The sequence below is a fragment of the Bipolaris sorokiniana genome (assembly GCF_000338995.1).
Source record: "Bipolaris sorokiniana ND90Pr unplaced genomic scaffold COCSAscaffold_4, whole genome shotgun sequence".
NCBI classification, from domain to species: Eukaryota; Fungi; Ascomycota; class Dothideomycetes; order Pleosporales; family Pleosporaceae; genus Bipolaris; species Bipolaris sorokiniana.
In genome coordinates this window covers 396,311-422,953 of record NW_006911898.1, presented here as the reverse complement: position 1 = coordinate 422,953, position 26,643 = coordinate 396,311, and the positions used below count along the sequence as shown (strand labels likewise).

The 26,643-nt window shown below is 49.3% G+C and overlaps 11 protein-coding genes across 11 annotated transcripts; 4 read left to right on the top strand and 7 right to left on the bottom strand.

Moving 5' to 3' along the window:
* Positions 1-2,601: 2,601 nt before the first annotated feature.
* On the bottom strand, positions 2,602-3,804 carry COCSADRAFT_353346 (uncharacterized protein; the record flags this gene model as incomplete). The annotated part of the gene is made up of 2 exons (XM_007699572.1): positions 2,602-3,652; positions 3,740-3,804. The coding sequence occupies 2 exons, from the start codon at positions 3,802-3,804 to the stop codon at positions 2,701-2,703; spliced, it is 1,017 nt and encodes a 338-aa protein (XP_007697762.1). The 3' UTR covers positions 2,602-2,700.
* Positions 3,805-6,665: 2,861 nt separating this feature from the next.
* On the bottom strand, positions 6,666-7,024 carry COCSADRAFT_295976 (uncharacterized protein). Its single transcript, XM_007699571.1, has one exon. The coding sequence runs from the start codon at positions 6,963-6,965 to the stop codon at positions 6,672-6,674; it is 294 nt and encodes a 97-aa protein (XP_007697761.1). The 5' UTR covers positions 6,966-7,024; the 3' UTR covers positions 6,666-6,671.
* A 1,072-nt stretch (positions 7,025-8,096) lies between these two features.
* Positions 8,097-11,318, bottom strand: COCSADRAFT_34781 (uncharacterized protein). The gene has a single exon (XM_007699311.1). It carries the CDS (start codon positions 11,068-11,070, stop codon positions 8,368-8,370), a length of 2,703 nt encoding a protein of 900 aa, XP_007697501.1. The 5' UTR covers positions 11,071-11,318; the 3' UTR covers positions 8,097-8,367.
* A 348-nt stretch (positions 11,319-11,666) lies between these two features.
* On the top strand, positions 11,667-12,319 carry COCSADRAFT_295960 (uncharacterized protein). Its single transcript, XM_007699570.1, has one exon. The coding sequence runs from the start codon at positions 11,781-11,783 to the stop codon at positions 12,129-12,131; it is 351 nt and encodes a 116-aa protein (XP_007697760.1). The 5' UTR covers positions 11,667-11,780; the 3' UTR covers positions 12,132-12,319.
* A 21-nt stretch (positions 12,320-12,340) lies between these two features.
* COCSADRAFT_34780 (uncharacterized protein) lies at positions 12,341-13,395 on the top strand. Its single transcript, XM_007699310.1, has one exon. It carries the CDS (start codon positions 12,516-12,518, stop codon positions 13,158-13,160), a length of 645 nt encoding a protein of 214 aa, XP_007697500.1. The 5' UTR covers positions 12,341-12,515; the 3' UTR covers positions 13,161-13,395.
* Positions 13,396-13,428: 33 nt separating this feature from the next.
* On the bottom strand, positions 13,429-14,800 carry COCSADRAFT_34779 (uncharacterized protein). The gene is made up of 2 exons (XM_007699309.1): positions 14,717-14,800; positions 13,429-14,640 (listed from the first exon to the last, which is right to left on the bottom strand). Coding segments are annotated over exons 1-2 (927 nt in total). The 5' UTR covers positions 14,719-14,800; the 3' UTR covers positions 13,429-13,715.
* A 202-nt stretch (positions 14,801-15,002) lies between these two features.
* COCSADRAFT_137577 (uncharacterized protein) lies at positions 15,003-16,946 on the bottom strand. The gene is made up of 3 exons (XM_007699569.1): positions 16,766-16,946; positions 16,291-16,598; positions 15,003-16,244 (listed from the first exon to the last, which is right to left on the bottom strand). Exons 1-3 carry the CDS (start codon positions 16,842-16,844, stop codon positions 15,114-15,116), a joined length of 1,518 nt encoding a protein of 505 aa, XP_007697759.1. The 5' UTR covers positions 16,845-16,946; the 3' UTR covers positions 15,003-15,113.
* Positions 16,947-17,042: 96 nt separating this feature from the next.
* On the top strand, positions 17,043-19,888 carry COCSADRAFT_112376 (uncharacterized protein). Its single transcript, XM_007699568.1, has 6 exons — positions 17,043-17,151; positions 17,200-17,610; positions 17,660-17,927; positions 18,303-18,767; positions 18,851-19,485; positions 19,556-19,888. The coding sequence occupies exons 1-6, from the start codon at positions 17,087-17,089 to the stop codon at positions 19,716-19,718; spliced, it is 2,007 nt and encodes a 668-aa protein (XP_007697758.1). The 5' UTR covers positions 17,043-17,086; the 3' UTR covers positions 19,719-19,888.
* A 13-nt stretch (positions 19,889-19,901) lies between these two features.
* COCSADRAFT_353326 (uncharacterized protein) lies at positions 19,902-21,708 on the bottom strand (the record flags this gene model as incomplete). The annotated part of the gene is made up of 7 exons (XM_007699567.1): positions 21,490-21,708; positions 21,368-21,438; positions 21,204-21,317; positions 21,068-21,150; positions 20,944-20,996; positions 20,414-20,923; positions 19,902-20,345 (listed from the first exon to the last, which is right to left on the bottom strand). The coding sequence occupies exons 1-7, from the start codon at positions 21,622-21,624 to the stop codon at positions 19,902-19,904; spliced, it is 1,410 nt and encodes a 469-aa protein (XP_007697757.1). The 5' UTR covers positions 21,625-21,708.
* Positions 21,709-22,898: 1,190 nt separating this feature from the next.
* Positions 22,899-24,143, top strand: COCSADRAFT_353321 (uncharacterized protein; the record flags this gene model as incomplete). The annotated part of the gene is made up of 4 exons (XM_007699566.1): positions 22,899-23,087; positions 23,148-23,250; positions 23,534-23,717; positions 23,779-24,143. 4 exons carry the CDS (start codon positions 22,899-22,901, stop codon positions 24,083-24,085), a joined length of 783 nt encoding a protein of 260 aa, XP_007697756.1. The 3' UTR covers positions 24,086-24,143.
* A 163-nt stretch (positions 24,144-24,306) lies between these two features.
* On the bottom strand, positions 24,307-26,520 carry COCSADRAFT_188607 (uncharacterized protein). Its single transcript, XM_007699565.1, has 3 exons — positions 26,263-26,520; positions 25,881-26,202; positions 24,307-25,822 (listed from the first exon to the last, which is right to left on the bottom strand). The coding sequence occupies exons 1-3, from the start codon at positions 26,466-26,468 to the stop codon at positions 24,350-24,352; spliced, it is 2,001 nt and encodes a 666-aa protein (XP_007697755.1). The 5' UTR covers positions 26,469-26,520; the 3' UTR covers positions 24,307-24,349.
* Positions 26,521-26,643: the final 123 nt, after the last annotated feature.

Sequence of the window (26,643 nt, the reverse complement as noted above, 5' to 3'; positions counted from 1 at the left end):
ATAGGGCGTGCAGCATAAGCCTCATGTGTGCGTGTGTGTGTGGGTTGGTGAGTGAGGACCTTCCCCCCTACTTGCGGCGTCGTAGGGAACAAACGTATGTAGTACAATCTGTATGTCAGACTTGTATGCACAACAAATGCGCCGTGTTCTCGTATATACTGGTCCCCGCGGAACAATGATTCGCGCGCAGCTGTTGGGGGTGCTGCGGTGTGTGTGGTCAAAGGAGATGACGGGGTGGTAGATCAGGAGGTTAGTGGATGAACAGGGTTTTTGTTTTGGCGTGGTGAAGATCTGCGTTTGGAGAGATGTTAGTGTGGGGGTGCAGAGGTGCGAGGTGTGGATAGCTCGATTCGATGGGATAAGTTGTTGTCGCGGTGAATTGGTGTATGTGGTTTGATGGTGTTGATTCGGTCAGTTCAACTTTTGAATGCACGAGGCATTCATGCATGCCTTCATGTCTAGTGCATGCCCTCAGGTGTAGTCTGGGTGTGCGGTATCCGTGTGATCATTTGTCATAGTGATGTATTTGAGCATTCGTGCTAGATGCAGAATAGGTGGATGATTTGGGGAGGGTTACCGACTACTATGAGCTGTCTCACCGATCAACGCCCGGTACCTGCTTCGACTCGAGCATTTGGTTTTACACAAAATCAAGTCCCAGGCGGTACTTTGTCGGCCAATTGCCACGTGAGGCTGACATCAACCATGGAGGGACTACTGTACATGCGGAGAAGTGGATCGGACGTTGATGTACAGCCTCAGGAATGTGATCAGATCGCTTTGGGTTAGGGGGTTGGACATTGCTGCACGCGCCTTTGAAGCTGCATGTAGTCGCTCAGATACTGGGACTTTTGAGGCGAGGCTGCTTTGCATAACGATGATCTACATGTTGTTGGTCTCTTCTTGGATATTTGTGGGATTGTCTTGCTGCCGCCGTGTATTGGGTTGCGCCTTTTTGGCCCCTGCAATTCTAAATACAGGGCGTTTTTTCTTGGAAGAATTCGTTCGAGGTATGGTGTCTGAACAAAGAAATCTTGGTGCAGCTTAGCTGAGAGAGTAGTCCACCGGTGAAGGCATAGTGAATTGCGGGCTAGAACGGCATCCTAATCACTCTCACCTCGCTAACTCAATAAGATACCCACATATTTGCGTGCCCGTAAACAATGCCTAATACGGTTGTCAAGCACATGATCTGTGGTTAGCACTGGCCAAGCCGTCCCGAAGCTGGTGGGGTTATAGCAGGCAGACCGTAGTCCGCATAGTGAATATTGCAAGCATATCCTAGAAATACGGCGTTCTTACAAACATAGCCTGAGAGAAGTCCACGTGAATCCACCTTTTCCTTGTAGTTGAAGGATTGCTTAGAACTGCGGCCAATCCCCTCCACATGCTAACCCGGCAAAGGATGCCGCGCCAGGTAATGGCTTACTGTGCCACCGTTGGTTGGCTAATGCAAGCGCTGCGGCGCGTGTGGAGAATGTGACGACTTTCCAGAGGCCCACAACAACGGCTTACAGATTCCGAGGCGCAAGATAGTAGGCACCTTATGTCCACTGCCATCGTTGTTTGTTATTCCCGTGATGGCTCCGTGGGATTTTTTTGCTGGGTCGATATTTGTAAAATACAAGTACAAGTGCAAATAGATATTTAATCGACCAGAGTGATTCCATGGTTCTTGTGCAGGAGGACAGCAAAAGAACAGTGAGTATAGACCCATTAACCTGGTGTGGGGCAGACTTGGACCAGATCGCATCTCGAATCTTGGGTCGTATGACATTGACGCTTGCATCTGGGATGTAGCCCAACGTCGTCAGACTGACATCCGTGGAAAATGGCTAGTGCGCATGCATTTGGATTCCTTTCCAGTTTCCGCTTCGAGTATAGACAATATCCAAGCCTTACAAGGTAGGGCCTTGTCTCTCACGCAGTGACCACTTACCACCCGCCTGGCAACCCCAACGCCAACTAGTCAAACTCTAGCGAACCGGAAGTTATCCCTCAGAGAGGCACCTGCAGCTCGCTACATCCTGGTCCTGTGGCTCATGGCAATCCATGTACATACTGGTGGGCCCCATCTTTTTCGACAAAAAGAGAGGATTGGCTGTCTTTCGTCTTCTGGCCGGTGTCAATGACTTCTATCCAGGTTCCATCGAGGTCAGCCATGCGCATTAGCGTGTAGTTAAAATGGATCTGGCTTTGGCTGACGTTAGCCACGAGCAGGTGTGAGAAGCGTCATTGTTGGCGATCTTGATCATACCCATTTCGATCCAGGGGGTCTGCGTACGTCGATTGAGGGGATCGTTGTCTCATCTCACGTGTTCGTCAGCTCATGCGGGAGATGCCAATGGCGAATTTAGTGCAATCTGGAGCCGAAGACAGGGACGACATGGACCGCAGAGTCCCTTGAGGATCTCTGAGATATGTCTTGCATGAGAAGTGCACAAACCATAATTCTTGAGACTTGGGATGTGGAGATTCTTGAATTTTCATTGTTGTTGTTCAAGGGAGTTTACACACCAAGAAAATCTACAAACAACAGGAGGAGAAGCGCAGAAAATGACACAAAGTATGCCGAAGCATGATAATCACTTGCCTCCCCAACACCAGAAACATCAAAAGACCAGAAAGACAAACCGAAATGAGTTACATCCACATGCTGTCGAGTGCTCTAGAACAGACGACACCGATCCAAGACTTAGCTTAGGTTTGCCTGTGCTTCACCTTGATCCATCTTAGCAGATCTTTTTCTTTAGGACCAAGGATTCCTTTGAGTTCCTGGAATGTCATCTTCCTATTGTTGCCCTTTCTCTTCCCAACCCTCAAATGTGTGAGATAATGCGAGCGGAAGTTGTCACTCCTTCGGAAGCGCGCAAAGCAATCAGGAACCTTGCATTTGTACACGTGGATGAGGCCAATGCCATGAACACTTCTGATGTGACGGCGAAGATGCTCTGGTCGTTGGAATTTCTTGGGGCAAGGCGTGTCTTTGTTGGGCCCGATTAATTGTTCGCACTGATGCCTGCGATCGGTTGTTGTGTGGAAGGTACACGTGTTGGTGGACCACCCCTCAAGCCTGTAGACATTGGATATGGGCTGAGCTCTTCTGGAAGACCAGCTTTCTGAGCCTTTGGATGAAGGGGGTTCGTTATGCCATGAAGCATCGCTATCGGAATCGCTCAGGTCATCGCTTTCATCGCCGCTGTTGTTGAAACCTGTGAGATCGAAAGCTCCAGAGTTCACAGCTGGATTCAGGGAATCCTTCTGTGGCATAGAGTATTGCGAGTAGGTTGTGAGTGCAGGGACTCTTGGTTCAGGCAAAATATTCGGCATCAGTTGGTAAGAGCGCTGTTCGTAGCTGAGGATTTCGTGATAGGGCAGAACATAAGGTCGTGAATCCCAGGAGGTGACTTCAGGGTAGGTAGATGGCCAGAGAGACTCAGAATCATTTGAGACAGCCACATGGTTGGTTGAATTGTTTTGAACATGGTGGAAAGCTGGGAGGCCGGTGTAAGGCGGTGAAGGCACGCTCTCAGGGTGACTTATGGTAGAGCTTGTCGACAGTGGACTACCACAAGGTGCCTCAAGCGCCAATAGATCCATGAATTCCATTGGAACACCTATTGATTGATGGACTAATGTACCGCGGTCAAAGCTGTGGAAAGATGGTCGTTCATTGAACGATCCAGTGTTGGGTTGACAAGTTATCGGTTCGTTTGCATTGCGGATTGGTGCTTCGTACGGTTCGGGGTAGTTCTCCATGTAATTATATGGGCTCGAAGTATAAGTTGGGACTCGTTGCTCCATGACGGCTGATGTAGGTCTTATATGCAGTTAGCGCCAACGTCTTGGTGAAGGATCAACATGCAATCCTACCGGTGCAGTTACGCTTTCTGGTCGTAGCACAAAGCAAAGAACAGTGGGAAACGACAACACAATACTGGTGTAAGGGACTTGAAGAATCTGAAATCTGAATTGGATAGTTGCACAGGCAGACGGAACCATCTATATTATAGATCTGATGCAATAGCTAGACCACAACCACGCCTCAAGCTCCTCGGAGGGGAGCATAGTAACCCCTCATTCGAGAGATTGCTGGAGATTGGTCAATACAACACGCGCCCAGGAGTATGGTTCTTGCTAGACCTGGGCCGTACAACCTGAGCATGCCACCTTTGCAGCGCACACAGCCTTGGTTGCTAGCGACCAGTGGATAGCCCAAAATGACATGGGTGTCACGCTACTTTGCGGCGTAGTTCAAAGACTCAAGCTGTGGGCCAGCCTGAATTTGTCAAGTGGCAGGCGTGCTAGTGGCGTACGAATACCCTTGCCATTAGCTACCCACCTGCGCACGAAGGGCTTCCATAGCATGAATTCTACACTTGTCTTCTCCGTGGCTTGACGCCTAGCGACCGCCCAGAGTGAAAATCGCGGGGAATATACCTGCATGATTTGATGCTCTCAGCAAGTGGCTGAAGGGAGCTTCCAGCGTGGCTTGTGGCGATCGGCTCATCAGGGTCTCGGTTCTTGAGTCGGTACGTACATTATTACTTCACAGAGTCTACTCTATCGTTTGCCCTGTGAGGCGGTCGTTAAATCTGTCAAGTTGGCGCCAAAGCCACATTTTAAGGGTGACAAGACTGGCATAAGCGAAGGACACACTCAGTACATCTGTATCCAACTAGCCGTTGATCGTACACTGAAAATACAAACGATGCAAGCAGACGATCGGATTGGGAACGAAGTCTTCTGGCGGCTGCTTACTGACAGCCGGCACAGGGGTCCTACCATCGTCTGAACATCGTAGTGGAGGGTATCCATTACCGACCGTGCTCAACCCAAGGGCTTTGATGCTGCTGCGGTCGACCCGTTTCAAAGGCCTATACTACAGCCACTCGTACTATTTACGCAATCTTGCAGGTCGTACAATGTTGGTTGCTGAGCTCCATCAGACGACAGGTGCAGTATAACAAAGCCGGCATTACGTTCTATTTGTGTAGGCAGGCGGCATATACGGCCATGGCCTCTTCAGTCACCGTCATTTTCAGAGATGAGGCATGACGCAGGCTACAATGTGGCACAGTCTGGAAAATCCATCATCGGAGCAGAATGAATCCAGTTGCGGAAACGATCAACGCCTCGTTGACTCGGTAAGAGTGCTTTTAGGATCAATGGGGCACGACTGCTCCGCAATGTATCAACCCAAAAACAAGCTGATCCATGGGATTGGGGGTTGTCGGTGTTTGTCTAGTCTGGCTGCAAAACGTCCATGATTACCGCACTGATCATGCGTGGTTAACGAACCACTGCCGAATGCAACTAACGCACCGTCTTTCAAACGGTGCCAACTAGATAGTATTGTCATACCTTTGAGTAAATAGCATCTCCATTTCCCATTCTTGTGCAAGTCTCGGTTTTGGACACGGGTATATACGGTAGGTCATCGGCTCAAGCCGATGTGAAGAAGGTGCGATGCCGCGGCAGTAAAGCCGAACAATGAAGGAGAGTATGTGTGCAAACGACTGCCAATGGTCTGATTCCGAGCCAGCCGTGTTAATCGATTTTAGCAAGGATTAAACCCGGAGCCGCTAGTGGGAATTACTAGGTTATATGCCATGGTTTTGTGAGTATGCTAGCGAACATATTCTTCCAAGTGGCAGTTATCCGTGTTAAGTCCCCACATACACTATCGATGCTAGATGCTTGGGACCTTTTCCCGTACGATAATCAGTCTATCTTACAGGGACAGTTGCACCATTGTAGAGAGTGCAGGCTTATTGAAATGATTGGGCTACGTGACCGCGGAGGAGACAAGTACACAGACTGGTACCTTGTCGTGCTTTGCAGTATCCTCTGCCATGGTAGCGAAGTGACTTGACCCGCATGTGGTCTCAGGCTCTTGGCACGGTTGGAGTATGAGGCAACTCTATCAACCGTCTCCATGACAGTAGTGAGCAACTAGATGCTTGGTGTCAAATAAAGGAGGTTCGGAAACACCTAGCGTACGGCCTCGCGTGTTTGCACACTATGCAGGGCCTTGACTTCGATTGAACGTATCAACTTCACATTTCAACTCTACAGCTTAACTAGCAACGATGGTTTGTCGGATGAAGGGAATGGGGAATGTGGATGTCCAAGAGGCTCTACCGGAGCAAGCGAGTCATCAGCTTCCTCGGAAGAAGCGGATGCAACAAGCTCTCACCTTTTCAGTAGAGTTCAGTTATCATTTAGAGCCATGGAAGCTTTGTAGGATCCCATACAGAACAATCTCTCAGCCCTGCCGCTGCGGGTCATCCCTTGTCCAGCCAATCATTGTGGTTAGCGCGCCGTGACTATGCTTGCATCCCAACTACGCATACGCGCGACTTGTGGAGCCAACATAGTGATGAGACGAAACTTGAAATTTCGCTTCGCTGCAACAAGCTATAATAAGTCGAAATCGATCTCTATCGGAGTCAGTATTCTGGATCGAGTAGGTTGAGCGATTGGCGATGCGATCAAAGATTATGGCAACGTCTGATGTTGGACAGCCTAGCGCATTTACCTGGGTACCGTTACCGAAACAAGCGCCAAGCGCGCTAACCGAGATAAGCAGGCGTCAATCCCTCAGCATCGACATTGATGCCGCCGGCTCAATTGTGATCTTCCGCGTAAGCGCCTTCGCCTGACAACATCTACTCACTTGCACCGTTGAGTCCGTCTGAACGTTCCTTGTGCTGATGCTCACGGATACCCGTGCCAGCTGGGGAGACCACTGCACTAATAACACCATGGCGGCGTCGACTAACAATCCCTGGGAGAGGGCCTACATATATACTCCGCGGAACAGCCATGCTCACCAGCCTCAGTACCAGAAAAAGGGTGACAAGACCCAGCTCCAGTAATATCCGGACGAATCCGGACGAATCTGTCGCAAGGACAACTATCAGTAGCGAAGTTAAGCCCACCTCAGTATTCTTAGTCAACATCCATGCCCGTCATTATCAATGGCCCCAGGGCGAACATTCATGTGCAAGTTCATATCCATTTCTTGGACGCAGATCGTTCTTGCGCAATAATCTAGTCGGCACAGGGAAAGTGAAGCGCACAGTCCCAGGTACGTCAACGGAGTCGCCACAAGAACCAAACAGCCCGTTCGAGACTTGATCCTGTGGGTTGATCTCTGGTCAACTTGCTCGGTATCGGACTTCTCAGTCTCCGTCCATGTCGACGAGCTTAAACTTCTGTTTCTTTGTTGAAAATGGAATGGAAGGAAAAGTCTTTTTTGAGATCGTCTTGTGCATGGTGAGACAGCGGGACATCGATGGCTACTCAAGACGTTTCAGCAATGTGGTGTTGACTTTCACTGTTTTCACAATCTCCCGAATCTTATGCGCATCTTCAAGATGAACCCACGTCCTTTTGTGCTCAAGTCAGCCGGGCACCCACTAGAATTCTATGCAGACGTGTTCTCGCAAAATATTTCACCAAGACTTCGCAAGTCCAGTCAATGCATTTTCACAGAGCAATGCAGTGATGACCACAAAAAATACAATCCACAATCACTATTACTTAAAGAAACTCTGTACATGCTTCAGTGCATGGAAGTTCTTCGCTTCCATGCCAGTGTAAAACACCCGTTCTGCCATGAGTTGAATCAGGCATTTTACCACACGCTCAACCCCCTTTTTTCTCGCAACGGACTCAGTCTTTCAAATTGAATTTTATCACAAGAAATGGCGAATAAAAAAGCATCCCTGACAAACAAAAACATAAACGCCTTCCTTATCGCACGAATTCTCAAACACCCAGCCCCGTCCACTCACAAACATGTTTCGCTGGCTTCATTCTCCCAACTTCGTAAATGAAGAATATACTCGCTACACGATATCAAAAAAACATTCTTTCTTGTCAACCCGTGTACTCCTTGTGCAGTATCTGACTCAGTCGTCTACCCCGTGAATGACCTGAGCTAGCTCCTGAACTTTTCTCAAAGAAAATAAAAAGACGACCAGCGCACAACACGCTCTATCTATGCGAAGTCTAGAGCAGTGCTGGATAGAAAAACTCACCACGCCGTGACATGGAAACTGGAAAGCGGTAAATCACGCTGGATGTTTGCAAAGATAATTCTGATACATTATGTGGACTGAACACCATAGGCAAAGGTAGGGCTATATAACAAAACATGCAAACAGATCAGACATCGTGTCTCAAAGAACACTGACAACATATAGCCATCACAGTCCGACATCACCACCCACCACTCCGAGCAACATCACACAGCAACCTCTCAGCATGTCTCTCGATATCACATACATCCAACTCTTCAATAATCTAGTTGATAGAGATATAAATAACCTTTCTTCCTCCACTAAAATCCCGACCTCCTCACCGCGCCTTCTCCCCCAACCCCACACCCTTCTTCCTTGCCTGAACAACAGCATGCAAACACCTCCCCACGGCCTCCAAATCACCCAACAGCGTAACATGGCCACGGTCACTCGACACCACACCCCCCTTTACAACACTGTACCCGGAAGGCACCATAGCCGCGCGAGCCAGTACAACGCCATCTCCACTCGCAAACGCAAGCTCATCGTACACATCTGCGCGCTTGATAGCTTCTCTGCTTTCCACCTTTGCGCCGTAAACCGTAGGTATGGATTTCCCGTAAATCAGGGCGATGGGGGGATACCGATTTGCGGCCGTGTGTTCAGGGCGGTGATCGAGTTCTTGCTTGAACTTCTTGACTTCCGAAAGGGTGCGAGTTAGGTACTCAACAGCCTTGTTGTACGGGATCGTAACATGGGTTGCGGGGTTAGGTTCCTTGGAAGTCTCAGTAGCCTGGTTGTGACCCATTTGCGGGCCCATGCCAGCTTGCTCGGCGCTGCCTTCTGTGACAGCGTTTGCGGCGTTGCGGGCCACGTCGGATGCTTCTTTTGCGGAGCTGTTTTTGCGGGGAGGAAATGTGGGGAGGACGTTTGAGACGGCGTTCATGAGACCGCTAACGCTGAAGGTGCTGTCTTTGGGAGGCTCGGGGCGCGGCAGGGGTGCTGCTATGCAAGGAGATAGGCGGCATTCCTTCCAGGTGTTTATATCAAAGAAGTCGACGGGATATTCCTCTTTGGTGCGTTTGTTGATGAAACATTTTCCGTCTAGGGGCAGTAGTGCGTAGGATGTGCGGATGCTGAAGTTTACTTGAGCGGTCAGGACACGAGAGGATAAGAGTACGTCGTCCCCGTTACGGAAGGGGCCGAGGATATTGACACATCGCTGTGGTACTCCAGCGTATACGACTCCAGCGATAAGTTCAGGACGCTGATTGATCACATGGCGAGTGATTAGACCACCTAGTGAGTGTGCAATCATTGTAGCGCCCCGTTTCTCTGGAGGTACTCCCGGCTGATTACAAGGCAGTGTTTCTAGAAACTTAATCATCTGCCTACTAAGAAAATGCGGCGATAGTCTCCAATCGTACCCGTAGTTGTGCACTCTCAGCTTCCCCTCTTTAGCGTTGTCGCTCGCCCTCAATCGCTTGAAAAGGCGTTTTGCAATATCAACCGGGCCAATGTGGGTCAGCATACCACTGGGAATAATGGTTTCATGCATTTTCTCATCAGCATCTGGATCAAGAGGTACCTCAAGATCTACTTTTCGTAGATTTAGTCCAACCTTGATAGGCACCCACAGTTGCCGATGAGGAGGTTCCGCTGAGCGCAAAACAGAGCCACGATAGCCTCCCAGTATTACCAAATCTCCCTCTATCTCTTGGAGAGCCTGTGTGAAATACGGATGCAATTCATTCTCTGCATCTCCAGGGCGGAGTGAAGATCTCTTCGGTTTTAAAGAGTCACTGCGTGGTGTCGGTCCAGATATACTTCCATGAAGGCCCGCTCGAGGCGTAGGGCTTTCCTCAGTATCACGTGCCTTGGATACATTGCTGAAATTACGGTTCTTGAATAATTCGGTACTGGAACTTAGGTTGAAACTGTGGAGCAAAGGACTTGGAAGCTTGAAGTTCGAGTCTTGCCAACTGTCTTTCAGAGCCTTGAGCCTACTGTTGACCTGTTCATGTACACTTTCAAAGCGCGTGTCGTCGCCCAGGGAAGACGCAAGGGATCTTGTTCGATATAAGAGCAGGGACCCTTCGGAGTTGGACCGACGCAGCATAGGCGCCGGCCGTTCGACTGGTATTTGACTTGTTGGAGACAGAGTGGATGAGCTGCTGTCGCTAAATTCACGCTGTGGTACTGGAGCAGTGTTGGACCGCTGAGAAGCATTTGAAAAATTGCTCAGCTCGTTTCTAGAGTTGTCAGGTGCGGACTGACGAGCACCGTCATGTTGTGGTATGTTCTGAGGCTGTGGTGGGTTGGCAAGCGTTTCCCGCCTCCTCTTACTAGATTGCTTTGGGGCAGTGTCTACTGATGAAGATGACAGACTCGGTAGCGAAAAATGCATGTCTTTGTAAGATTTGGTAAGCGAGGCTGGCATGTTAAAGTTTATATATTTGCGCACAGTCTCGCCCATTGAACTTCCCGAAGACGCTCGCCTTCGTCCACTATGCAGGTGCTGGCGCAGCATAGCGCGATGGTCACCCTGCTTCTCCTTCTGGAATGTCTTTGGGCCGGCGCGCCATGGTGAAGGAAGACGCGTTGGCGGATCGGATTGTTGCCTACGGTCGGCATTCCTTGCCGTCTGGGCAGGCGCTGGCTTGAGGTCGGGTTTCTCGGTGTGCGTGGATATTACTGTTGGTGACTCTGGTGTGCATGCAGGCGATGCCGGTATTTTCCGTTCTGGAGATGCTTCGGCAGCCTCCTGCCAGCCGTCGAAGAAGGCCCCATCTTCGGTCGCGTCGAGAGCTGCAGCTTTTTCCGCAGCTGGTGTCTTTGGAGAGGTGAGACGCGTCTGCTGTCTGCCGATGCTGATGCCTATGGCCGACTGCACCGTCTCGAGTTCCAAGGCCCTCTCCTCTGGCGTCTCATCCTCGGACGGAGTGAGGTCACCGTCGATGATAGAGGCGAATTGGATCTCGGCGAGGGCATTTTGGCGGCGAGACTGGCTGCTGGCTGCATTGGGTGCTGGCTCTGCCATGTCGTTATTGGTGGTGGATGTTTGCGTGGGCTGCAATCATGACCAGAGAGCCGAGTCGAGTCGTCATGCCTGCGGTACCTTGCTCATGTCGTTGTGTGGCAGTGTTAGCTATCCGCCCACTGCCGAGGGCAAAGGACACTATAGGCCTCAAGCCTGGCGGAGAGGCCTATCTCGACTTCTGCCATCTCTTTGAAGACGAAGCGATGGTCGCTACTATCTTTGGCAATGGTGCGAAAACCGCAATGGCGACACAATTCGATGAAAACGTTAAACGTCACATGTGAAGCGCGTCTTTGTCGCCGATTGCGTCTGCCCAGCCACCAGCCACCAGCCACGAATGCCACGAACGCCACGCTACGCCTTAGTAAGCCTGCCTTGCTTAACTAGTTAGTTACATGTGAAGAATGACCAATAAGACAATGCGGGATAAGATCTCCGCCTGCTAAAGCACTGCTTTCCTGCAACAATAGTCGAGATGTGCATAACATCTCCACCGTACGAAAAATTCCTCACCTGGTTAAGTGTTATAGGAAATTACGAATACTAAAGTACCAACACAGCAATGGCGGCGACCAGAGTAATCCGTCTCTAGACGAAAGCTGACAGATGAAGTGCTAGATAAGACAGCTTGTAGCATGCTCTAGGCATTGACAGATTCTTCCAACTGCCGGTATCTCACTCGATACTTCCATTGGCATTCCTTGGGAACAATGCGGGGATCCACCGCCAATGCTGTCATTTCCTCTCTTTCTACCGTCGAATCCTATGATATTTCATTTCAAGATAAATCCACTCACGCGATCAATCTCGCCACACTCACACACGCATATGTAAATGTAGTATTTCTCTTTTCATATCTTTCATTTATTTTGTCATACAACATACCATCTGTAGCACATGCGGTTGCGACTCCAATTGCGGCTCCGAGCTTTTCCGTTGTGGTACACAAGCTAGCCTCGGATGTCATGCGTCTCAGGAACAAGTCAGCCGATCGCCATCAGACCACCACTCAGACACGTCCAAATAACAGCGCATGTGGCCCCTCGTTACCGATGGGGTAATCGATTTCATAATGCGGGGCATTTTGAACCTAGAAGTCGTCATCATTACCGGTTCCTTCTCGCGTTCAGCCGAGCATTCGCCGTCCGCCCGACGACAAGCGAGGCAGCGACCGCTCGTCGTCACGCAACGTCAAGCATGGGCATGCTGATCGACCGCCGAGCGGATGCATAAGTAGGGATTCTCTTGCTCTAGTGTCTGTGCTGAGTGAAGAATATGATCCAAGTTTGCAATGCACGGATCGACGTTGAATCTTGAAGTCGAATTTGAATATATCTATAAAGACGGAGCAGTAGTGATAAATAACAGGCCCTATTCGACCAGCCTTGAAATCCTGCACTCAACTTCTAAATCCAAATTCTACTACGAACTCAAGACTTACAAAAATGGCATCTCTACTCCGCCTCCCCGCTCCCCTTCCACCAACATCCCTCACACTGGGCCAACTCATTACCGACCCTCTCTCCAACAACTCCCTATCTCACACACCATCAATCACCCACGATGAAACCAATCACGTTACAACTGCCCAAAAAACAAGACTCAAAACTCTCACAAACCCCATCATATTCCTCTCACACCTTGCCAACTCCCCACAAACCCTCTCCTTCCTCCGCAAAACAGCCCTCCAAAGCAAACCCATCTACCTCGTCACCGCCCTGGAAACCGCACAAAAGCCCACCTCCTCCAATACCGCCTCCTCAGCCTCTGTCCGCCGCGTAGACTCAGCATCAGACATTCACTCTAAATCCTCAAAGCAACTAGAGGATGAGTCGATAGTTGCGGTCGGACTGAGGGAGGTGAAATGTAAAGTCGAGGATAGAGAGGCGCCGCATGCGTTGGAGGATATTGGGTTTGAGTGGGGGTATTATGAGGATGGGGGTGAAGATGGCCAGGTGGCTGTTGGGTTGGGGGGATTATTTAGTGCGGGTGTAGAGGATGGGGAGGAGAGGAGAAGTAGTGGTGAGAGGGGGAGGAAAGAACAAAGAGAGGAAGAGGATAGTGTGGATGAGGGGATTGGGGGGTTCTGAGCGATGTCTCTCATAATGACCTTTCTGACTGTTGGTATTTGATGGTTGGGTGTTTTCAACGATTCTTCACGTTAACGATTGAGATTGGTGGTTAGGAATAACTACATGGATGAAATGGGTTGCAGAAGGACAAAAGAAGAGCCTGAATGGCGCTCAGCAGTATAGCATGGGTATACGGCGTTAAGAACATTTTGCACATGTATGCAGTTCAAACAAGTCTAAGATTGTGAGAAACATATTTGATTTCCTTAGACTCTTCTTTGGAGAATTTAGCATGGTGAGAAGCTGATCATTTCTATGAACTCCTATCCTCCTTATTATCCAGACATTCGTTTAAACACACAGCAAAGATTATACTAAAGAAACACTCATTACATGAAATCTTGATTCAATTCCAAACGACTCCCGATCTAGCGGGGCATCAGAGGTTTTCATATACTAACAAAAACCCTTAGGCGAATCACGTAATTGGTCCCTATCCGAACAATCATAGTAGTACAAAAAACACTCAAACTCCCCATACCCAAACATGCAATACAAAAGCCTTGTCTGTCCCTAGATAGACTCTCCAGTATCAGCTCTGGGACGAATACTATCAGCAGCAAATGCCCATCCGCGGCCTTCAGTCGGCGTCATAGCTCTCCTCTTCTCCACAGGACTCCATTCCATACCGGGAGTGGGCAATCCCGCAATTGCCGCATCATCTCTTGCTCTCTGCCTACTACCGCTCCTACGATGCCCAGCACCATCAGGCCTAGAATTTGCATTCGCCTCTTTTGCACCATTCAGCCCTTCGGGATCCGTAACCAACCGCACACCCGCCGAACGCTGACGTTCCCTCTCAGCATTCAGCCGCTTCCCCTCGGCCTTCTTCTTCTCAAACTCGATAATCAGTGTCTTGAAATACGCTTCTGCCGCACTGGTCGCACTATAGTGCACCGGCGTCCAGCTATAACTATTGCTAGCAACCGGATTCGCACCGTACTGTAGCAGCATGCGTAGCGCCTTCAGCTCACCGGCGGCAGAAGCATGATGCAGTGCCGTATTGCCCTGGTTATCGCATGCAGAAAGTACATTCGTGCCGTGCATAATTAGCGTGGGAATTAAGTGTAAGGTGCCAGACCCTGACTTGCACGCCAGCATCAACGCATCCAAACCCGTCTTGTTCTTCCAGCTCACGCATTCGGGGAATCGCTTGGCGAGGTAGACGCCGCATTCTTCTTTGCCGGCCATGGCGGCGAGCATCAGCGGCGTCTCCCAGTCATTGTTGCGACTGATCATGCCATCTTCGTGGCCGGCATCGACAAGAAACTCGGCAATAGTGGTGAAGCCATGCTTTGCGGCGAGGTGCAGCGAGGTGTTAGAGCGATCGTCAAAGTCTGGGTTGCGAATGTAGTTGGGGTTGTTGCGAACGATGCGCTTGACCAGCGGGAGGTCGTTGAGGAGGATGGCGCGCCGTAGACGCCGGGGTACGTCAATCCTAGTGTTAGTGTCAGGACAATTATGATGTCTATTTTATGCATTGGCGTATGTGAAATTGACAAGATAAGACTTACATGGCTGCCCCAATCAAGCATGGTGTAGTTCCCAAGAGAGCATTGGCAATCTGGTCAAGTCGTGACGTGAGAGAGAACGGGCAGTGGGGCAGCAACGCGTTGGGTCTTGAGCTGGGCTGGTTGCGGGGGCTACTAATTCACGAAACGGCGTCTTGCTGCAAATGGCTAGCACATGCGTCGATGTGCGGCATGGATGTCCTTTTGGTTTGGCACGCCTGCCTTTTGTCACATGCTTCTGCATCAGTAGTGGGATACAGGCACGTTTGCGGGCCTTGCGTTGTCTCAAGTCTGTTCTATTCATGCATCATTAACATGTTGATCTATCTCGTCTCTGCAAGCGCTTCCTAATACCAGTTCCGCACATGGCTATCGTACACGCTCGACTATCAGACCCTGCTTACAAGCCCTCAAAGTCACCAGCCGCATCATCTTCATCAATGTCTCCATCCTGAATCTCCTTGGCCAACTCACGCTCCCTCTCGCGCGCCTCCTGTGCGTTCTTAAGTTCCAGGCGATGCTGGTTCATTGGGTAGCGCATTGCCTTGACGCACTCGTCATGCAGAGTCAGGCACGCGCGAATACGTTCATGGAACGCCTCGCCGGGCTCACGGGTTGCGTAGATGTCTCCAGCCACCTTGGTCTGCATAAAGCCCTTCTCGTGGTCAATTGACGCCTCGATCACTCCATCGCGAATAGCCTTTGCGACAATGTACTCGGCCGATTCCTCACTCTCAAGACCAAGGCGGATGCAAATGTCACGGAGTGAAATGCGTGAGTAGGAAAGCGACAGCATACGGATGCCTGTCTTGATGACGTTTTGTCGCAGACGAAGAATAAGCGTGTAGGTGCCATCACGGTGGAAGATGGATGATGATTGTTGAACCACCTTCAAGAAGCCCTGCAAATCACCCACACGGACAGCCTGGACTAGACGGAAGTAGGGCTCCATGGCACGCTCCAAGCGAGGCTGGCTAAAGACATCGCGCTCAGGAATGTCACCCATCAACAGCTCCACAACGCAGAGTAGCTTCATGGAAGCCTGGTAGAAGCCAGTTGCGCAGTGCGCAGATGGCGATTTGCGGGTCGCGCTCGTTAGGTGCTCGTGTGCCTCGGTGTAAGACAGCTGAATAGCCCTTATGCGGCCAAGGTAGTACAGGTACCTCGCAACCTGGTTATTGGGAGCGTTGGGTGGGAATTGTGTCTGCGCCACGAGCAAATCAGCTTGTGTGATGTCGGCAGTCGAGAGGTAGTTTCGGAGCAGCAGCGTAGTAACGGACGCTTGGGTATCGGGGTCTTTTCGGAGAACAGCGCTTCGGAGAGCAGCAAGCAGCTTTCCACGGATAGTGATAACGGGCGATTGCTTGGATGGGGGCTTGGGGTCCATCTCCTCGTGGAAGAGCGAGAAGTAGAAGTAGGCCTTTGCCGCTAGCGAATCGAGTGTCCGCCTGTTTAGTTCTCGGATCTTGTCTACCAGCTTCTCGGAGAATTCGGCGCCCTCTTCAAACTCCTTCTGGTCGTAGAGATATACCTGTTCCCGTCAGTCGCTGCACGCTCTGCACCCACAACAAACATACCTGTATCAAGATGGCTATGTAGATGTCCACCTCGGGCAATGGCTCCTTGGTGCTGTTTTTGTTGAGTTGTACCTCCTCCTTGTACTGGGATACGACGCTCTGTATCGCCTCGCCGTCCATGCCGATGTATTCGATAAAAGTCCGGGCTGTGGCGTTGTTGGGAGAGTATGTCAAGATGACGACGGAACATAGTACACGGTCGGTGAGCCTCTTGCGGAGAGAAGATATTGAGCGGAGAGCGCGCAGAGTGAAGCGGGTATCGAACTGGGCCACGGCGCGCTCGAGAAGGACAAAGTTGCTGCGGATATCTACAGTCGTCGGATCAGCACTCTGGGCCAGGTACTTGCAGGCCGCACTCTCGGTGGCAATCATGTGGTTGGAACACATCTTGCGGACCGACCATGCCGTCATGCAGTCGGCACAGGGGCATTTTGAGGTAAAAGGCATGTTGTAGGGCGCAAATTGGGGGACTCACCAGCAATGGCCTTCTGCTCCACGTTCTCGGTTTTGGGCGCTTCGCCCGCCGTAACGACGCCTTCCATGCTGTCCGCCATGACGGTCGCTCTTGTGGTTTCTGCGGATGGAGAGGAAGGTGCGGAGCGAAGATCGGGGGCAATGGAGGTTGACAGTGGTGGGCGAGGGTTGGTGGTGTTGATGCTTAGCTGAGGGTGGAGCTCCCAGCTTCACTGACGCCAGCGCGGAACATCGGGGAATAGTTATCGAGCACCGAGCGCCCGCCATTGTTTACCCCCGCCTCACCCTAGCATACCCTCCTCGTGTTCAGGAGTTGCACACAATGACGCTTCTGGACGCGTATCTGGAGCAAATATCGCTTTGCTCGGCCTCTATTGCTGAACTACCGTATGTTCCTTGCCCTTGGGCTGCACCCTTGGACTGAACCTGTCCCAGATTCGCCCCACCAAAGATATTCACCAATGCGTTGCTGCAAAACCATGATATCACCAGCCTGATTCGCGACACCGAGCTGCATGAGCGAGCCCTTTTCTCTGTCCCTCCGCCGCCAGCAGCCCCCAAACATGCGGAACCCGCTCCGTCGACTAACAGGCGCAACACTATCTTCAACCCCAATGGAGGGGGTGGTACTAGCATATCCGGAGGCGGCGCCAATGCAGTAAGAGCGCCTAGACGTAACACAGCTGTTGCTGCAGTCTTGGGTAATGAGCTGGTAGAGAGAATACGGAGAGGTGGTGGAGGAGGTGCGGGCTCAGGCTTGGGTTACAGAATGTACAACCCCAACAACAAGAACGAAATAGACGTCGAGTCGCTGTTGGAAGGAGCCGAGAAGCTTCTTGGTGTCTAGTATGTGTATGCAAGCAGCAGGACCTTCAGCCTTGCTAACAAGACTCAGCCCAATACCAGGCGTGCACGACAAGATTGCAACCTTGCGCCAACGATATGCTCAAGTCGCAGCATCAGTACAATACTACGAAGAGCGACTAGCAGAACAGCAAGTCCAGCTCGAACAGCTGAATCGATCACGAGAGGATTATATAGATGAGGCTGACGAGACCCAATATGAGCCTGAGCCAGTTGCGCCTTTGACTGAAGAAGACCTGCGACGAGAAGAAGAGGAAGCACGCCAACTAGAGAAGAAGAAGAAGGAGCTTGAAGCCCGTGTTCATTCAATGTCGAGAGACATTTCTGGTCTGCGATGATGATCTGCCAGAGTTGCAATAAGGGCTTAGACCCAAAAGTTACAATAAGATACCCCGTTTCTTTCGCAAGCATCCGCGTTTTCCATTCTCATTTCTGACCTCAGATCAAATTAGGACAAAGATCCGGCCAAGAAGAAAATCCTCTGTAATCATTGGACAAGCGATGTAGCTGACCGCATTAGCCTAATAATTTGGCACGTGGGACGCCTCATGATCCATTTTATATAAATAGGCCTTGAAGATGAATGTTCCAAGGAAAGCTGTCTGAAAAAAGACTTCTAGACACAGAATACAACCATCATGATAGACTTCACCCTTACGCCTGAACAAAAGGAGCTCCGGGCCAATGTCCACGCCTTTGCTAACACTGTTCTATCCAAGGCTCCGACCCATTACTCCCACCTCGCCACACAGACAGAGCGCTTTCAATCCACCCTTCCCATATATCAGACAGCCGTATCTGCAGGTCTTATCAAAGGCCAAATTCCCGTGCCCCTAGGGGGCACTTCTGCTGGACTCGTCGACGCAGCCATTGTGATAGAAGAGCTCCATGCCGTAGAGCCAAGTACTGCAATCACCATCTTGGGTACTGGACTGGGTCTCACGCCTTTGATTCTAGCCGGAAACAAGGAGCAACATGATAAATTCCTTACGCCATTCTTAGAACAGACGGGAGAGAGACTCGCAAGCTTTGTACATAGTGAGCCTCAGGGAACCGCTAATTGGCTGGAGAAAGGAGCACCAGGCTTGCAAACTACAGCGTATCTAGAGGGAGAAGAGTGGATAATCAATGGAGAAAAGGTGTGTCTTGAACGAACTACTTGAATTGTTTGATCCAATCACAACAACTATGTAATATATATTTCATACTAACAGCTATACAGCTATGGACTACAAACTCTGGCGGCTGGGACCAGCGCGGAGCCGACCTCCAATGCATCGTTTGTCGACAAGGAAAACCCGATATCCCCCAAGACCCCGCTTCAGACCCAATCTCGAACATCCTCATCCTCCTAGTCACTCGCTCTGATATTGCCTCTAACGACCCTTCCGCCTACCAAGTCCTCGCAGACCCCTCGCTCGGGGGTCACAAGTCTGTCAATGGTCCCCACTCCCGCTTCACCAACTTCCGAGTCCCTGCCGCCAATGTCCTCGCCAAACCGGGAGAGGGCGCCCAAGTAGTCGAACAGACTTTTGGCATGTCTGCAGCTATTGTCGGCGCAATGTGCGTTGGCGTCATGCGTCACGCGTTCGAAGCTGCGCTCGCCTTTTGCAAAAAAGAAAACCGAGGCGGGAAGATTCCTGTGCTGGAACATCAAAGTGTGAGCGATAGGTTGATTGATGCCAAGATGAAGATTGAGGCTGCGCGTGCATTGGTTTGGAAGGCCATGTGTGTGCTGGAAAGTAAAGAGGAGAAAGTGGGTTGGCAGGCGAGATTGGAGGTTGCTCTTGAAGCGAAGATCTGGTGTAGTGAGCAGGTCACTCAGGTGGTGCTAGGGTGTATGAGCGTTGTGGGCATGTAAGTTGATTCCTTTTCTTTGTCCAAGTTGACAACTTGTGATCGAGAAACTAATGGGATATGTGTACAGGAAATCTTATGCAGAAGATATGCCGTTTTCGAAGATTTTGCAGGATGCTGCGTGTCTTCCGTTGTTTGATGGTGGGAATGTCGGGGTCAGGAGACGTCAGCTTGAGAAGATTTTCCAGGAAGATGGTTATCAGCCTTGGGGTGCGACGTATCCGGAACAATAGCTGGGCTGATGAACATATCTTGTTAACTTGGAGCGCGGTGTAAGTAAGAATACTGGATGCTCCATACTTAACCAATGCAAATCCATACTTGGCTGCGCTTTTTAGTATATGCAGTGATAGTATCAGACACAACCCTCGCACTGAGACATAATTCATATCGTTCAATACGCTAGAGCTCCCATACTACACTGACTTTTTAACATACTCTACCGGGCCTTTGTAGCTACGCCTTCCAAAGAGGAAATAGCACACCATCGCAACGCCGAAAAGAGTGCCAAACATTAGACATGACCAATTCATGTTTACCAACGAGGGCTGGGGTGCTTCCAGGAAGGCGAGGAAGGCGAGGAAGACAACTGCAAGCGAATTATACGAAATGGCGCCAAAATTCATTAAGATGCCTGCTCTACCGAGATTGAAGCGAGAAGGAAGGAGAGGCTCTTTAAGCAACCTTCTTCTCAGCATGAAGCTAATTACTGTGATATCGCCGATAGTGCCACTAAAAGCTCCCAAGGCAATTGTGATGTTGAAAGTGAAGGGCGAAACGATGATGATAAGACATACAAGTGCTGTAAACACAAAGGTGAAAACTACTGAGTTGATGGGGATATCCCGGCCTCTAGGTACCTACAAAGCGTGTTAGCAAATAATCTCGAATACTACCGTAGGTATCGATGAGAAAGAGCCAGCCATACATAAGAAAGCCACCCCGAAAACGGTAATCCCTCGTCCCTTGCAAAAGACCACAACTGTCTCGACGCAGCTGTCAACTGATTAATACAGGAAAACAGCAACATCAGCAAAACCACCACCGTCAACACATTCGCCGCAACCTTCGACTCGGTCGCGTTAGCCAGAATCTGTATCCACGGCTGTCCCAACCCCGTCTCCCTCACGCCTCCCCTCTCCGTTCCCAAGTTCAAAAAAACCGTCACAGCCATCACAAACGTAAGCACATAATTCGCAAATGGCGTAGCCACTATAGCCCTCGGCATCACGTCCGCCGCATCCATGACCCAGAAGACTACGATGAAGGCAAAGAAAGATAGTATGTGCAGTGTTAGGGCTATGCCTTCCATTAAGGGTAGTTTGTTGACGAGGAGCGTGTTCCAGAAGATGGAAGAGAGGGTTATGTATATGGAGAGGAGGGTGCCGTGCCGTGCCAGCCTTTTATCGTATATGAGGGAAGGTTTAAGGCGATGAGGCTTTGGATTTGCTGGGCTACAGCGTAGGCAGTGCCTGAGACGTAGAATTGCCAGGCAATTACTGTGAGCCAGCCTTTGGGTAAAGCGGCTAGTTAGTGGGGTGTGAAGAAGGGTGGGTAGAGAAGGCGTGAGGTCGTGGCGTACCGACTACGTAACTTATGAATTTTTGCTGTTTGGATGGTGCAAGTTCGGATACCCAGTGATACTGACCACCAGCCGTCGGGGCCCTTGGGGAGTTAGTGGGCTGTTTTTTTGGAGGTGGGTGGGTATGTTGGTGTACATGGAGACCATTTCTGCGAAGGAAAGGGTGATGCATAGCATGCCGAAACAGACAACGAGGAGCATCCATATACCGGCAGCAGGTCCTCCGTTGTAGAGGGAGATGCCGCTTCCGCTTTGAAGATATGCCAGTTTGCTTCTGGATCAGTTGAGTTGGGGACGTACATCAGTGCGTATTCCCATGTGCAACCGAGGACGACGCCAAATCCATAGATTGTCAAAAACTTGAATTGTCGCTGAGACCATGTTGGTTTTTTGCAGCTCTGTCGCAGAGTTCGTGAACGTACCCTGAGCTGTTGGCGTTTGCCCATGCGTTCCATATCTCGTTCGTCTCTTTGCGTGCCATGTTTTTTGTTTACAGTGGGCGTATTTGCTAGTTGGATACTTTCGTCGGAAACGACCGTATCTGTAAGACCTTTCATGTTTGCTTGATCTTTTGCCAAGACAGGAGGTTCAGGCAGAGAGATGAAACATGTGGACAATGGCCCAAAAATATTGAAGGCTTGTGATACAAGGACCTTTGATGATATTTCTCTGAGGGGTGCCTCTGACACGTGGGTAGTAATTCATCTTGATGAATTATTCCAGGGGTGCCAGATCAGTACCGCGAAACGCCTGTCAGTCGGCAAGATTAAGTTTGTGGTGTTGCAAGGATGTGGGGCTCCATGTAACTTTATCGGGGTCTTTGATAGTGCACCAGGAAATGTACCATTCAAGAAATTTCATATATGATCACTATAAGACAGATCATAAGAAGCCACTATAGAACTGTTCCAAAAACGAACAATCGTACCATGATAGCCACCCAGCGAACATACCAAGAGTGGGGGGCAAACTTTGGAAACTGCCAAGAAACTCTACTCGCACACAGTCAGCGGAGAGTCCAGAACCAGCATCAATTTTCAATTGAGAAAGCATACCAATAACATAAAACCGAAGTAGGTAGAGCGGACAAGTAGCCAGTTGCGATCGCTGTTGAGGTCAGAAATTAGTGTAACGAAGGTTAAAGTCAAGCGAAGTTGCGGCCCGTTCATATCGTTTTGTGAGTTGAATATTTCTAACCACCAAAATCACGTCTTCCCCTCGGATTCGCGCGGGATGACAAATGCCCCAGAAATAAAACTATTGTTGACTTAAAATCCCTTTCGGTATGACGTTACCAGTGCATTGGTACCTGCACCCCCCGCCATGTAGCCAAATGCATTCACTCGGACTTGCAAACTCCGCATTCTGAACAACATCCACGTATGAGGATGTTTCATTCTTATGAACCTATGAAATCTTGGTCACTGTGTAGTATCACATAAGATTCCTCTTTCTGTGTGACTGTGAAGCTGTGAGGCAACTGCTGAACAAGGACACAAAGATACTAGAGATGAAGCTGTCGGTTCGGTACTTCGGCTGTAATCATGTCATTTACAGTTTGGATTGCATGGCAGGACAATCTGCAAGGAGAGATTTTTTCATCAGCATGGCCAAAACTGGACATGGATTTCTGGACTTTAAAACACATTTGGTGCAATCTGTAAATGATAGTGCAATGGACCGATAACAACGGCCCATAGATTGGTTTCGTACGTTTCTTCCTGCTTTGCCAGCCATTTCATGGAGCCCAGGTGACCAAGAGAAAAATGAAGGATTTTTTTGGCTATTCATTACATTTTCTCCTTCGTATCCGCTTTGCTGAATGTAACAAATGGCTTTCTCAACTGCGTCTCCATCAGATTACCGTTTCGCCCGCATCACACCCCACGACCATAGCGCTACGCTTTGGATAATTACTATTCTATCGCCCATATATGCTACCTTAGTCCTCGGGATACGTCTAGGATACGCCAAATGGAGAGCATACGGCTTTGATGATCTTGTCGTTGTCTTGGCACATGTATGAATTTGAGCTCCTCTACTTTTTCTTTTGAGCCAAACTCTACTAATTACTATTCAGGTTGTGGGGGCTGGAATGTGGGTAACGCTACTGACGTCTATTGGACATGGTCTTGGAAAATCATACGATATCCTTGATGATGTAGACATCACGAGTACAGCAGGTTAGTAACAAGAAAAACGGCGAGAACACGTGCTGAAATTGTCATCAGACTTTCTTTGCTACCCGAATCCTACTTTATATCGCACTTGCTTTCTCGAAGAGCTCTATTCTTGTCCTTATCTCAGATATCTTTGGGCGCATACCCAAAGTCACATACATGGCAAATGCTACCATCGCGTTTCTCGCGGTATGGGCCATAGTTGGAGTGATTTCAGTTCCGCTTGGGTGTGCAGTTGAGAGAGTTATACCGAAGTCTGGAATTAATCACTGTGTGGATTCTGTAGGTCTTTACAACCACTTGCTCGAGTATCTGCTGACGCATCGGATCCCTCGGATCCAAGCGCTTACTATCATTGACATTATCACCGAATTCTTCACTGCTCTAATACCAATTTTGGGTTTATATCGTAATAAAATGCATGTTGAGGATAAGGCTATGGTCATGGTGGCCTTTTGCACTCGAATACTGTAAGTCGCATTCTTGTCCACACATGGTATTGTCGAGAAAGCACCAACACTATCTTTCTAGAAATGTCGTTTTCTCTCTCATCCACATGATTGCATATTCAAAATTTGTCAATGAGCGCCAGACTGCTATCCCAATCGTCCCGACCGTCGTTTGGCAAAGCACTCTTCTATGTTACAGCCTCATATCTACCACAACACCCACACTCAAGGGGTTTTCCCAAGGATTCAAAACTACTGGCTTATCTCTAGAATATGCTCGAGATCCAGTAACAGGTGAAATTAGTGGGGCGCGAACAAGCATCGCGCTGAGACCCTTCATGAAGTCAAGGTCAAGCTCGAATGCTTTGCCTAATGAAACCATGTTATAATCCCACAGCATATCGATACAAGGCAATTCTAGAGAAAACTCCAAAGCAGACACTCTAGTGTCAAAGTCGAGAGGCGGGTTACGGTACTGCCGTGGTGAGAGCTCTTCGATAGCTAGTCGTGAGTCTCGTCAAGTTATAATTAAGCAGGAATGGAGAATCTCAGATAGCTATAGAGTCTGAAATGTAGATCATTACGATAATTTAACATGAAATGATGAAATGCTGTAGAGCCCCTAAGATGATTCAAAAGGGTTTACCTCGATGCTACATCATTATAACTTCACTACCAAACGCCCGCTTACCGGACCTTGTTGAGGAGGTTGAAATCGCAATTTGATGCCTTTCCAACGAATTGAACAATATAGGTGACATTCCACCAGAATTGAACCATATTTTGAAAGTAGTACTTTGTGAAATGGTAAGAAGCTTTCTGAATAGCTGCACTAAGCATGCAAGCCATTTGTCTGTACTCCTGCGGGTTGGATCATCCAGCAAGTCGATAGCGTCAATGATGATGAAGATGACGGCATGTCCAGTGTTACACAAAAGCCATTCCAGAACCTCTAATGCTCGTGGAAACGTTCTCAAAGTTCCGTCCAAGTTATCCCAACGGAAATTTTGGATCAATGTGGTGTTTGACTCAATAATTGGCGGAAGAATTTCGATCAACTGACGTATTATACTATACACTAAAGCGCCCAGCTCCATTGTCTCGCGTGTACGGCCTTTAGGAGGGTCTTTGGCCTCGAGTGAGCAGGAATACGAGCACACAGGCAAACCCGCTTCTCGGATCACACTCGCATATTGGCCCGCCGTACCCGAGGCCTGAGGGCTTTCTCCAAAAGGGTCTGAACTAGAGGTGTACAGAATCTGGGAATCATTTGTCATCATCCATAATCTTATTCGATCTGCTACTTCTGGGTCTGCAACAGCGGTATTGTTTTCGAAAGTCCCCGGTATCACAAGCTTGGCGCGGTCGAAGTAGTCTTCCAGTCCAGACGAACTTAGAAGTAGGGCGTCTCGTGTGATTTCTGAAGCATAAGAATCCTCAAGACCTTGCTCTACTAGTGCGTGCGATTCAAATACATGGCCTGGCCTGGATGTGTTGTTATCCTGAACTCTCTGGATATATTCCGCGTCCTCTGGCCAAGCTAGTCGTTTTCGAGCATCTCCCTCAAGGATCTCAGACATCGCAGCCCCTGTTTCTTGTTTCTTGATCTTGTTCAAAATACCCACAAGTATGTTTTCGAGAGTCTCCTTTTTGGATAGTTCGTCCCGTCGCTTTTGCTCCATTTCCTCGTAGAAGCGTTCGAATCGTCGACCAACAATATCATGTTGAGCGGAATCCCTTTCAAGAAGCTTGCCCATGAATCTATCGAGCTTGCCTTCCATCTCTTCATGATAAAGTCTACTGATCTGGGCATCTGCTTGAGCCCGAAATTCAGCCTCGTCGTGGACTAGCTTTGCTAGTTTTTTGATCTCTTCAACTTGATCGTCGAAAAAGTCGAGGAGGCTTTCATTGAAACTACCGAGAAGACGTTGAGCAGAACGCTTGGTGTACCATCGGATGACTTCTCCAAGAAACGCAAAGATCTGGCTGTAAACGCGCCACATGTAACTTTTCATCGTGTCGTTTTCGAAAAGCCATGAGCGTTTCTCTATTGCAGCGACTGCGTCATTGATCTCAACCAGTGCCCGAGGTAACGCCTCCATCACTTTGGTGTAGCTTTCAGAAGCCTGCGGAATTGTTAATAGGCGTTCAAAGCGCCGATTCCTTTGTTTACGAACAACGAACCTGAATCACTGTAGCAAGAGCTCCGTAAAAGAGTTTGACATAATCATTGTTTGTTGGTAACATCTTCAAAGCTGTGGAGTGCGACCTGATGGTGTTGCAGAATGTACGGAAGTGTTTAGTGGCCCGCCGAAATTTGTCCTTCTCTTTCTTTTGTTGTAAGCGATTCATTATATTTTCGACTATCGACGTAACGTCCTCCCAGGAGTTGATTTTCTCGGGCAAGACATCCTGGGGCTGTGACTTTTGGACCTGGGCACAGAATTCACGCATGGAACGCTCAAGCGAAACTCTAAGCTGATTCAATTTCGCCAGTTCCTGGGGTCTTTATGAGATATATGATTAGCAGTCATGACAAGTCTCTATGATTACGAAAAGTTCTCACCTAGTAGAATTGAGATATTCATTGATTTGCCGAATGCGTTTCTTCTGCTGGCTCTCATCGTCTTCAGCCTTCTCCACAAGGGCTCGTTCTAGCTCTGTTCCACTATCGTCGCGATCCTCATATTCTGCTTTGATGCGCATAGAAAAAACTCGCACAATCTCGCGTGGCACGAACTTCTCTTCCTCGGATGCTTTGAATTCTGCCATGCTGGCGCTTTGCCTTCCTCCGATCTAGCCTCCAAATCGCATCGGTCTTACAGCCTTATACGTTCCAAACAGTTCTGTAATCAGCCTCATCGCTACCGAAATATGCTTCAAAAGAATGCCTCGGACATCACCCATCAAAAAGTATATTTGGCATGTGCATACGAACTTCTTGACC